Source organism: Prinia subflava, chromosome 1 (assembly GCF_021018805.1).
Source record: "Prinia subflava isolate CZ2003 ecotype Zambia chromosome 1, Cam_Psub_1.2, whole genome shotgun sequence".
Lineage (NCBI taxonomy): Eukaryota > Metazoa > Chordata > Aves > Passeriformes > Cisticolidae > Prinia > Prinia subflava.
In genome coordinates this window covers 110849336-110862065 of record NC_086247.1, presented here as the reverse complement: position 1 = coordinate 110862065, position 12730 = coordinate 110849336, and the positions used below count along the sequence as shown (strand labels likewise).

The window sequence follows — 12730 nt, the reverse complement described above, 5'->3', positions numbered from 1 at the left end:
ATTACTGCATTTTCAGTGGATGTACTTATCTTTCAATAGTGGGTTTGTGAAAATAGTGGTGAAGCAAATGATATTGTAGTGCTGGCAACCAGAGGTCAGTTCATCTAATACAAAAAAACCAACAAAGCTGTGAAAAAGAACTCTGCATATTAAACTGCTCATTTCCATTAACGATAATGACTGCAGCTGGAATAAAATCATTCATTTTATAAAACACAAGGAAAAATTATCAACAAGATAATAGGACCATCCATGACCTACAACCCAGCCTTGTTGTTATGGATGAATACAGTCAGTGTCTCCCCTGCCAGTTAGAACAAGGCAGTTCCGTCTGGGCAGGTTCATTACATGTTTAAAGTTTAATGATGTGACCTTCCTCTAAAAAGCCACTGGAACCATCACAAAAGTAATGCATTGCTTCCTTATATTGCATGATAATTCATCTTCTAATTTACCTGATTGAGCTTGTCATCCACTTTTCTGATTCAAAAAGAATAACCAGAGAAGTAGATACCCCCTTTTCCAGAGAACTGGATGTTGACATTTTAGGATGCAGAAAGTCATCCTTGCCCTAGATTTTCCACTGATAGACCACCTCAGCTTCTTTTTGTGTGCTATTGCACACTGGGCTAGGTAATGGCAGATCTCTCACTGCATCACATGAATTGAGTGCAGGTAGTTTCACCTTGGTTGCAATGTCTTCTAATGAAGCCAGATTTTATAGCATAGTTCCTCTCAACTCTGTACAACTTGATTCCTTTTGACTTGCCTGAGCTTGCAGAGATATTGAATAAATTAGGAAACACTACTTATGAGGATTTACTGTAAAAAATCCACAAAAGTCTGTATCAGACCATGCACAGGTCCCACCTATGTGGGGAAGCAGTGTGGAATATCAGAAATTTCTTAGTTTACTAGGTGGAAAATCCTCTAGGTAGAGGAGCTCAGGTTTTGCAGCTGAAAATAGCATGAAGAGCAAGACATAATCCTATTATACAACAGTAATAGCCAAAGGTTCAGGGTTTCTGATTCAATTTCTACAGTACAGCTTGCCTTGAAATTGGCTACAAAATCATAAGCTGTATCTAAAAGTGCTTCTAGATAGTTCAGTGCAATTACAGATGCAACAAGTCTACCATTTCCTTACCATCATTGTTGATCCTTCTGGTTTGCATCAGTGTTTACAGCTGAAAGATAAACTGGATACAAAGCTATCTTCACTACCAAAGGCCCAGACCTTTACAGGAACCATGAGGAGTGTTGAATTCAATGAGCACACTCTAACAGGCATGAAAACGTAAAGCCATGCACTGGCATTCCTCACTAAAATTGCCACTTTATATTCGTATCAATTTCACAGCTGGTGACACATGGTAAACAAGAGTGGAGAGGATTTATTTTTAAAAAAGGGTATTAAAGAAATGATATATGCATCTATATTTTTAAGGGCTTGTCCTCATTGTACCACTTCATTGCCTGGAATGAAAGAAAGCCAAAGCAAAACAACACTGGACATACTAATAAAATATTATATCCTGCATTTTTTGATTGCCAGCTGGGGCTTCTGTTGTGTTCACATCCATTTTTGTAAGACTCCCAGCTCTGCATGGACTGCTACTGCAGTTAACAAACATATTTTTGTGTGGGAAGAGGTCAAGTTAAAAGAGGAGAATAGCTTCATTTAAATACTTGTGGTATTTAAATTCTTTCTACAGAAAAATAATGTAACAAATCAAAGCTATATGAATAATGGCACATATTATATGACCTCTCTGATCCATATTATTTTGCTTTTTATTTCTGTATACTGCAAAGATTATAACTTGATAAATTCCTTAGCTTCATATCTTGCAATACATTACACCTGGCAAACCCCTGATTTCATTGCAGTTCCAAAATAGCTGAGTATGTTACAGTAATTGTGTACATTATTCCTATGTCTCCATGGTTAATTTTAAGTTATGGATATATTGCTTTGACTTTCAAGTGGGCAAAGTTCAGTTGGCCCTCAAATAGGAAATGTTCACTCATTATAAAATACTGTGCTTTTTTCCCTGGCCTGTTATTTTTACAAGCTATGTTGAAGGATTTTCAAGGTAGTTTTGTAAATCTTGGAAGGTTAAAAACCTATAATATTTCTGAGCAGATCGTCTGGCATCTATGCACACACTCCTTTGTTTAGGTGCCTGTAAAATGGTACTTACTCATACTCATGGGTAACTGAGTAACACTCTAAAAGATGACCATACAAGTGATCACAATGCTCCAAGGCTTTAAGGCAAATCAAGTCTTGTCTTGTTTTTCAGTCTGGCAAGTCAAAATAAAGCAGAATAGTACTTACAATAAGTGGCATTAAGCACCTTTCTGCATTATTCTTGTTACATTATCCTTTGTAACCAGGAAATCTTGTTTCAATTAAGAGGAGAGCATTGCTGTGTGTTCTGCTGTGGTTAACCATTGGTCTCCTCTTTCTTGTGGTTACCCTACTTCCAGGATCATAAGGTGCATTCCCTGACTTGCTGCAATGAGAGCGTGGGATGCTTGTGGAGAGAAGCTCACTGGTTTAGTTCTGGCATTTGCAGTTCCCAGGCCTACACTTGTCCTTGGAACGCGGGGTGACAAACTGCTGAGGCTCTTGCAGGATCTGAGGGCGTAGCATGCTCCTCTGACCTCCTCATCTGTCTCTTGTTTTCATTGCTTGGTTTCACACTGAGCTCAACTTGTCCCAGATTCAGTTAAAGGAATACTAAATCTGATTTATTCTAGCAAAATCAAGATTTAATGAAGATTGCAAATTTTAGCTGGAAATTGGAAAATTAATGAATGCTTTTTTTTTTTAATCATTGACTAAAGTATTATTGTTCTTGTTTAAGGAGTTCTTCCCTTGAAGGTATTGCCTTTGGAGAGCAGGAGTTGAACTCTAGCCATAAGCTCCTCAGGAACCCTTTTCCAAATCCATCTACTCTTCAACATGCCTAGCTACTAAAATCTTTTCATAGCTTCACAAAGATTCATAGCTTTCTTCTTATAAGAGAGAAGAAACCTGCCTTGCTCTTGCAGATTCACAGAGGAAAGCTTGCAGAATGAAGTCTACACAGCAGTTATATAAAAAACCCCAAACACCTCCAAACTGTAGGGAGAGTAGATTATGTTACTGTGTAGCTCCTACTTTTTTCCTAATACATTTTTCATCCTGGTTTAGTTTGGCATTAATAAAGAGAGTCTACTTCAAAATTCAACTTGGCCAGTGGCTACAGTTAAAATTATTCTGGTCTAGTATTTTTAAAAATGGCACAGGAATTCCCTTCACTCCATCCAAAGCTTTATGTTAAAAAACATTTATGAAACACTCTGTGAATTTAGGAAGCAGTTAGAAGCAAATGCACTGAGATTGTATAAGTCAAAAACTACTGCATACTGGATTCTATAGCAAATACTTTCAGATGATTTCAGTGTTTTAAATCTTCCTTAGAAAGATGCTAGTTTTTATTCCAAGTTGTCCTTCCTACAGAGCAACATAGCTTTACACTGCACCTTAGACACAAGGTTAAACCGATGTCAATAAAGATGCACCAGGCTTTTGCTTGCAAACAAAGCATCAGTGAACAGGATGATGTTGAAAATCATTTTGAAAGGACTCCCAGTCCAACCCCAGTTGCAGTTTTATGGTCTACTTACCAAACTAGAGGACATTTCTGGGGAGCTGAGACAAATTGGTGATGCAAGAAGCTGGAGGCATTCCAAGTAAGGAAGAATTCGCTCTGAAAGAAGCTGTAAATGCTGCATTAATTTGTATATTCTACCAGTTTAGCTTCCACTGCATGCAACTGTCAGACAGCTGGGTGGAGGGAATGAGAAGGTGACAGCGATGAAGATCTTGGTTGAACTCTCCTGCTGTATTTTCTGCTTCACAGAGCAAAGTGTGCCCCTGTGATCTTATGAATATGTGTTTTCACAAGTGAGCTTCATCTAGGTGTTTAAGGGCTCAATACCTTTTTGCTTGGTTGCAATCATTTTCTTGTTTTTCTTACTTGTTCAACATATAACTTGTATTATTGCTTATATCCAAATTAAATGCATTTTGCATCTTTGCTACATCCAGACTCTTGTGTGCACAACTGCTTACACCAAGTTTGGATATGAGCCATTCTCGTTCATTTTCATGTCTTTCTGTAACTTCTGGTTGTGAAAATATCCCCAATTTAAGTCTTAAAAGTGGCATTCTTGAACCAAATCTCAGGGAGAAGGAAGTGAGTCTCTTAAGGGGCAGATTTCATGTTAACATGTGGACTTTTTCCTTCCCAACACTGTTGTCAGACTGACGGGGAAAGTGTCAGGAGGCTGGTGTCTGCCAGATTCAGGAGGAAATCTGAGGTTTTATTGGAAACTATACTTTGACTGATAAAGAAAGTTTAAAATAATTCAGGGAGGAAGGTAGTTTTAAGTTGATGTCATTAGGTCACTTTTTCTTCAATTTATATCTCTTGGCCTGTTCCTGCTGGAAGCAGTAGAGCAACTTTTACAATAATAAGGACTCTTATGCATAAATGAAATGGCTTCCAAAACTCACTAAATGCTCCCTTTTATTAACTAAATTGTTGTCTCATTTTTGGCTAATGTTGTTCTTTCTCTTTATTCACCCATCATTACTAAAAAGATTTCTGAATATTTGCAAGATTTTAGATTTGCTGAACTTTAAGTCATGTTTGAAAGGCAGCATGGATTCATCTTCATCATCACTGCCTACCAGAGCTCTCATTTCTGTGTACGTGACAACTAGGAAATCAGAAGAAATAGCAAATTATTCAGAAAACTAGGGAAAAATGTGATTAAAATCTTCCGTCTTGCTGTTCATTTTTGTTAACCACTCCTTTTAAGAGCTTCTTTTTTCCTTTCATGCCTTGTCACTGTACTTATTGATAAAATTCCCCAGGTGGTGGAATGTTTGGGTAAAAAACCCTGTGTCCTTCAAATAAAATATTTCTCTTGGAAATTTAATTTTGGTTAAAAAGAGGTAATTTTTCCTTGGATAAACACCTTGAAACTTGCTACTTTCTTTCTACATCAAGTAGTAGATGATTCCCATAAGGCCACTCTGATTTATACCCTCTGTATCTCCTTTTCTAACCATTTCACTATAGGTAGTTCTTCACTCAGTGACACCCATAAAATAATTGAAGCTTTTTACTTTTTTTGAAATACAAAGAGGAGAATTATAAAATATTAATGTTTAATTTGGTTATTTTTCCAGTTATCATTTAGAAGAACTCACTTTATGTCTAAGCTGCACATGGCCATGTCAGAAGATGATTCATTTAACAACTTCATAGTCCTGTGCTTCTCCAGAAGGATTGTACAGAACTTGCATGGGCACAGAAGTCATGTACATCCTCTAGTTCATTTCTTAAATGTGTGTTCTGAAAGTCTGTTTCAGCCTAGTTTAGAAGAGATGGACAAAACATTCCTCTGTCTTTCTGAACAATGAATCTTCAGAGCTTGAAAATGCATATATTGTCTATTCCTGACCATAGGATGGTGATTCTCTTTGACTGAAAGTTTTAAACTTCAAGGGTTTTGTCCTGCACAGGGGAAAAAAACCCACCTCAAACCCTCAAACCAGTATGAGTGAGCTTAGATTATTATAAAGAAGTTATTTTGTTTTTTCTAATCATATGGGTATTGTCCTGAGCTGCAGATGGGCACAGAGCCCTTGATCTCCTTTGTGGAAGAATTTCTTGTTCAGGATGAGGTAGCTCAGAGAAACATCTCTGTGTTTCAAACTTCTCTCCCACTGAGAGTGCTTCAGCTCTTAATGCTTTCTTCCTTGAAGGCAGAAATCCCTTTCTGTTTTCTCCCTCTGTGCTAACTGATGCACAGTTCTGAAGAGAAGCTGCCCAGCCCTGTGCACCAGCTCCTCTTGCCAGCTCCTAAGTTTCTGCTTAGCTTGTTTAGTGTGTATGTTAAATATGTGCACATACACCAGTAGATGTGGGGTGATTCTGAACTGTTTGTGAGGAATCAAATAGCCACAGCATTATGAAATAATATAGCTTGGAAGGAGCCTCTGGCAGCCTAGTCCAATCCTCTGCTCTAAGCTGTTCTTTTCAGATCAGGTTATTCAGGGGTGTCTGATGAATTTTGAACACCTCCAAGGGTAGATTGAGCTTTTGCAGGTTCTTTAAGCCCTATTCCAATATTTGATCACACTCTCTTTTTTTTCATAATGTCAAATTGGAATTTAGGATGTTCCAGGTGTTTGTTGCCTCTTGCCCTATCACCATTCACCCCTGCGAAGAGACTGGCTCCATTTTCCTTTTATCCTGTGCTGAGGCAGTCACAGACAGCAGCAGGGTTTCCTCTTTATCTTCCCTTCTCAGAGCTGCAGGGACCCTGCTCTCAGCCCCTTCTTGCACCCAGGTGCTCCAGCACTGTGCCCAGCCTGGGTGCCACTGTGCCATCTGCTCCAGTAAGTAACACCTGCTCATTTGGGATCAAACTGGTATTTGCTGATGAATTTCCACAGAGAGGAAAGGATCAGGGGCAGCTTTGTGTTACTGACAGGGCCCTGCCAGTGGCTGCCTTGCAGCCCAGTGCAGCACAGAAGGAGAAGGCAGAGGAATAATTTTCCCTGCTCTTGCCTCAGTGCCCAGCATGGCTCATGTACAAAGCCTTGCAAGGGGGACAGTGCATGGGTGTTTGTCCTCAGTTTGCTGAGTTCCCTGTGTCAGTCTGTGGTAACACTGCTTTGTGGTGTCCTGGTTCATGTCACCATCTTAGGAGTCCATTATGTCTCTTGACAGTATGTGTCAGAGCACTTGAGGGATTTGCTCCTCACTTTCCTCTGTGTGATACTGTGCAGACCCAGGAGTGTAACAACATGAAAATGTAGCAATTTTTTTTCCTTAAGGAAGGAATGTGGCAGCTGAGAAAATCTGCCTTTTTCCAGAGCTGCAAGGAAGCCTTTGGATCAGAAAAGTACAATAGTTCTTAAGAGTCAAGTGTAACTCTTACTGTGAATACAAATGGTGAAAATTTACATATGTTACACCATTCTGTTTTTTTTTTTCTTTTACTCTTTTTTTTTCTTTTAATAAAAGAGGCTTTACTTACTGTCTTCTGCATGCTCTGGATCGTGGGAATACTACATCAATGCAACAATGACAAGTATGACTTTGAGGCACAAGAAAATTAAACATATTTATCAAAGTATTTTCATCTCTTTGGAGAAAATTGTTGTTGCTGAGTTACCATGCTACCTGAAACAAGCTTTTGGTGGATTTAAGCAAAATATTATGAGTATCACATTCCTCTGTCTTTTGTTTAGCTTGTGTTCTTGGGAAATAACCATGCTTTTATGGCTTTTTTAGATAATGTTTTTTTACCCTTCATTCCACTATTAGCATCATGTCTCAGCTGGTCTCTGAAAGCCCCTTGTGCTTTATCCAGCTGAGACATATAGGGCTGTGGGGGGGAAGAAGCAGCTGCACAGACCCTTCCTTGAGCACCCTATGGAGAATATAAGTGTGCTGTATCAGAGATGTTCAGCTGGATGCCAGTCCAGCTGTCAAAACAGAGGCAGGGTCCCCTGGGTTCTGCAGCAGCAGTTTTGTTTCCTCTTTCAGCACGATAGACTTGACATTGCCCTCACTAGTACCACCTCTTTACCTGAGTACCTCCCAGGCACAAAGAGGGTTAATATCTATTTTATTTTTCAGTAAAAAAAAAGGAATGGGTCAAGGTCCTGTCACTGGAGTCCATGCTGGCCTTTGCAGTGGTCAGAGGTCAGCAGTCAAGGCCAAAGACCAACATTTAAAAAAAAATACTTCTCTGAAAGCACAAACTAAAGAATTTTCTTCTGTGCTACATTACCAAGTGTGTAACTTGACTGGTAATGTTCAGGAATGGGGCAGTGACCTTTTGTCACGTGGTTTGTGGAAATTGGAGGTGTATGGAGGTGGAAGTATGGGAAAAATCAGGTAGCAAATGTTCTAGAGGATGGACTGCAGACATGGAAATAGAAGCTTATGGGGCCTGAACTCCTCTGACAGTGCCTGCCCTGAGCTGAAAATTCCACCTTGCTCAAGCCATCTGTGCTTGGGCTTTACTAGCACAGGTACAGCTTCCCGTGTTGATTTATGGTATCTGCTGTGCCAAATCCACTTTATCTGTTCTTGAAATTCCTCTGATCCTGGGTCTCAGCTCAAGAAGCTGTTCTGTACTCAGATAATTCTGCAGAGAACCAGAGATGTCTTGTGCATCTCTAATACCTAGAGGACTGGGGGCTGGCTCTACTTTGGTAAGACTCAAAGAATTGTTATGTGGAAACAGTTTAAATAAATGTGTAAATGCTTTGAAGGCTCCTTCTTTAAAGATGCTAGTCATAAAACTAAAAAGTTTTAAGAACTTTTATTAGGTACATGCCAAATTCCCCTGCACTGGACATGCTGTCTTCTTTCAGAAATGCCACTTGGAATTGGCTTCTGAATTGGAGCCACTAAACTTCCATACCCTGGAACATCTCTGGAATCTGAACCAGAATTTCAAATTGCATTACTAAGCTCGGATTAACTGACTGTCTATGAACAGCTGTCAAAACCAATTTCACAAATGGTGAGGTGAATAATTCCAACAAGGATGCAAAAACTGGCGTGGAAGTTGGATACAGCCACTGCCAGCCTCTCTGCATAGTTCAGGGGCATCACCAGTTTTGTGTGGTTGTGGGCTGCTCACAAAGTACAGAGCTTACAGCAGCCAGAGCAGACATTTTAAAGTTACAGTTATGAGGGAAAAGACTGATTTTGATTCCTTGTTTGTTTGGAAGGGGGAGGCTTGCATTTTTTTAGTACAGCAAGAAACAAATGCAGAATGTGGGAGGAGAAGATGACTCAGAAAACACCAGCATGGTCTGATGTTTGTATTGCAACATAAGAAATGAGCTGTTTTGTATGTATTTGAATGCACATAGCCAGAATGCAGATGAACCTAATAAAATCATCCTAATCCCTGGGATGACAGCCGCTCCACAGGAAGGAAAAATTGATCACCTCACATGGAAAAGATGTATCTTGAATTTGTAGTGTTCTTTCCATGTAGAAAGGATGATATTTAAGATTCACTTTTTATTGAAGTGCTGGACTTTTCTGTCAAATGGCACTTATTAGAATTCGAGCAATTAAATAAATGCTTTCTTTGTGAGAAAATGTTTTTGGGTTGGGGTGTTCTTCTTCTGGAAACTCAGGTATTGATTAGCTGTTTGTTTGCTGGTTTGGGTGTTTGTTTGTTTTTTCAAACTAAGAAAGGTGAAAAATAGAAACAGAAAGGATTAGGATTAGAAATTGTGACAGTGGAGCATGGGGTTTTTCTGCAGCTTTCATTAATATCTTAAAACAGAAACCTTAGTGAAAATGTGTCAGCATTTTGAAGCTAAATCAGGTTTATAAAGAAAGGAAGTATTTTTGAAATTACTTTGGAGACAATAGATAGTAGACCTTATATCTCAGTAGGAGATCTTAACCATCTACTACTGCAGACAGCTACACTATTTTTCCTGAGTTCTCTTTCTTTCACCTTAAAGATTAGAATTATTGCTTCTCCCCAAACTCAAATGTCTTTTTATGGATTTTGACTGCATTCCCCTGTTTGAATCCTTTTGGTTTTTTATCCATGTGAAACAATTAAAAAATCGATTAATAATTTTTATGTCATACTGTTTGTATTTAATTCATGTCAATGCAGTAAAATTTAAGCTAGTTCTTATGTCTCTAGAGGGGCAGACTTAATTGAAGAGAGTGGTTGAAACTAGCATTAGCTAAAATTATGACAATGACAGTGAGGATTTATGACAGTGGAACATTAAATATTTTTTGTCTTCAACTAACATTTCTTGTAGTAATATCTCCCTGAAGAAGATGGAATCAGACTTCAAGCTGTTTCACTAATTCTTTTGTACAGAGTCTGGGGTGCTAAAGGATTTCACCCACTGCAGAGTGGCTGGAGTATCTTTCAAGCTGTGATGAATGTGTTGAGTTTTAGTACCAATTATTATTCTTCACAGGCTCATTGGCTATATTAATATTGCACTCACTGCTATTACTAAAGCTTCTAATAGCAATAAGTTGAGGGAGCATGACACCACAGTGAGCATATCTTGACTTTTTACTAGTTTATTTTATTTTATTATAGTTTCACTTCAAGAGAGTTTGGAAAAATATATAAATTTAATTTCTCGTATCTTTTAAACATGTACCTGATATATATTATTTTCCATTTTAGCTCAGCAGTTGTATTCACCACAAGTTATGTGTGCGTTAGAGAAAACAAAACTGAATTATAATTTCGGTTCACAAAAATTGGATTCAATTTAATACTGGCCCTGCTTTGACTAAACGATCCCTTAAGGTCACTTCCAGCTTAATTTATTGTATTGTTTTGAAATTTCACTGCAATATCAATATAGATCCCTTAAGTTCATTAATTCACACATGATGAGGTTTTTCCTTTTGCCAGAGCCAGCTTTAACACTGCTCATCATATCATTAAAGACAAACATTTTAATCTGAGAACCTATCCTTTGCTTTCAATTACAGAATGCATTGCAATTGACATAACATTGGTGCTATAAAGTTAATTTACATCTTTTCAGATCATACTTTTTTTTCTCTATATGTGCTATAAACTCATAATCGCCTTTAGAGATCCCTGAAGATCCAGAAATTGCAGAAGAATATTATAAAGATGAGTTTGAATCCTGTTCAGAAGACAGTGAAGAGGAGGAAGACGCAGAATTGTCATGGACAGTCTCTAAGACAAATCACCAGGTATATGTGACCTTTGAGAACACTTTATACACTTGATGCTCATTTTGCATGGGAAAACTGAGTTCCTCCCAGAATTTGTCCTACTGACATTGCTGAATTTTTATTTTTTTGTTAGGAATGTGTGTATATATCAATAGCATGAATTAATTATATGTGTATTATAAGATATTGATGAGAAAGATTTTGCATTCCTTCAAGATTAAAGATAACACTCCCATGAGTGCCTTAAGGTACCTTAAGGTAGATCATTGTCAGAAAACATCCTTGTGATTCTAAAACACTCAGGATGGGATCCTCTCAAATGCTAGTTATGATTTAAATTAAAGCTGAAGGTATACTTCAAACAAGATCTAAGTTCCACCTCTAATTCCCAGGCAAAGATAGTCACCCCTAGTTTCTGCCTATATTAGACATATTTTCTAGGACAGTGTGATGAATGATGCTGCAACACTTGATCAGCAAATCTGTAGAATTTCCCATTTCACAGAAAGTGTCAGTGAAAACTTATTGCTGAAAGGCTTAAAGTAGCTTTATCAGTTAAGGCTGCCACAAGAAAGTCAGAGATTGCAGCATGAAGGTTGAAGATTATTGGAAAAGGCACCTAATTTAGATCTGATCAGAATGAGCTGAGATGAATCTTGTCTCCAGTGATCAAGTCTCAGTTAAATCAATAAACTTAAGTACTTGAGGCAGTTCTGAAAATGGATCTTCCTAAGGCATTCAGGAACTATTAATTTCTCCCATGGGCCACCAGTTTCAAGCATGGCCTACAGTCCCTCTGAATGGTGCTAACTGGTTCTGCCTAGGAGCAGTTACTTTATTCTGTGATCTTGTGCAAAGTTTGCAGAACAGGGTGCAATGTCTTCTGCATTTCAGGGAACTGGCCAAGTAGACTAATACTCTTCACTAAATTAGAGATAACCTGTGGGTTTTGAAAAATTTGAACTAATAGCTTCTTTGAGATGGAGTTTGAGAAGGCAAAAAATAAAGTGTGAGAAATCAGAACTCTACTTTTCCCACAATAGCAGGGCATTCTGAAATTGTCCCACAAGAAAAACTTGAAGTTTACTCAGAAACAACTTCATTCAATCTAGACATGTCCTCCTAACTTTCAAATTAAACACACAAGATGCCTTAAAATTCAGGAGCAGTTTGCGCAGTAGTGTTCTGAAGAAATAGTTATTCTATTGTAAAACAGTGTATTATCTTAGACAATACTTTTTTTTCAGTTTGCTGGATTTATGCTTATCCACAACACATAGACATGCAAAGAAACCATTGCCCAGAAAGTCTATCACCAGATACTTTTGAAAACAAAATTACTGCTCATTTTCATCAGACTCTGAGACAATTTTTCTTTTTTAGAGTGCCTTTTGAAATTTTCATTCAGCTTTCATTGATGGTATCATTAAGTGTCAATCAATAGTGTTTTTGAACAGGCAGACTGCTGCTTAGAATTAATGAAGGGCAGAAGACAAAAATAGATTTCTCAGTAATGCAGAATAAATTAGGTGTTGGCATTCAGATGTGAGCTGCAACAGTCCCTCATGTTGGACTGACTAAAAATTCCATGATGAGAAGCAGCATGGTGGGCTGGAAGAGCCATCCCACTGCACCCTGCTGTCTCTGTCCAGGGCCCGTGGCCCTGAGGCTTTGCTTCACCAGCACACACAGCACTGACCCTGAGCTGGCCTGCAGGGGCTGACTGGAATGCACCCCCATGACCATTCGCCTTTTGGGACTTCCTCTGTAAAAGAGGATAATTATCTGTGCTTTTCTCATGTTGACCCCAGCACTTTAAGATATTCACTAAGTGAGTTTCTGGGTATTGGCACAATTATCTTTTCTATTTCTTGGGAAGTGAAAATAGGCAATTTTTGCTTTCTCAAGTGAAAAATTCTGCAGTTAGTCTG

General features: G+C 38.4%; 1 protein-coding gene across 4 annotated transcripts in view; it reads left to right on the top strand.

Annotated features, from left to right (window-relative positions):
* NEK11 (NIMA related kinase 11) overlaps positions 1-12730 on the top strand; it is an 83607-nt gene that overhangs the window by 46084 nt on the left and 24793 nt on the right. For all 4 annotated transcript variants that reach the window (XM_063408032.1, XM_063408011.1, XM_063408041.1 and 1 more), the window contains one exon: positions 10693-10817. In XM_063408032.1, coding sequence (XP_063264102.1) covers positions 10693-10817 — 125 coding nt within the window. The remainder of the gene's footprint in view (positions 1-10692; positions 10818-12730) is intronic.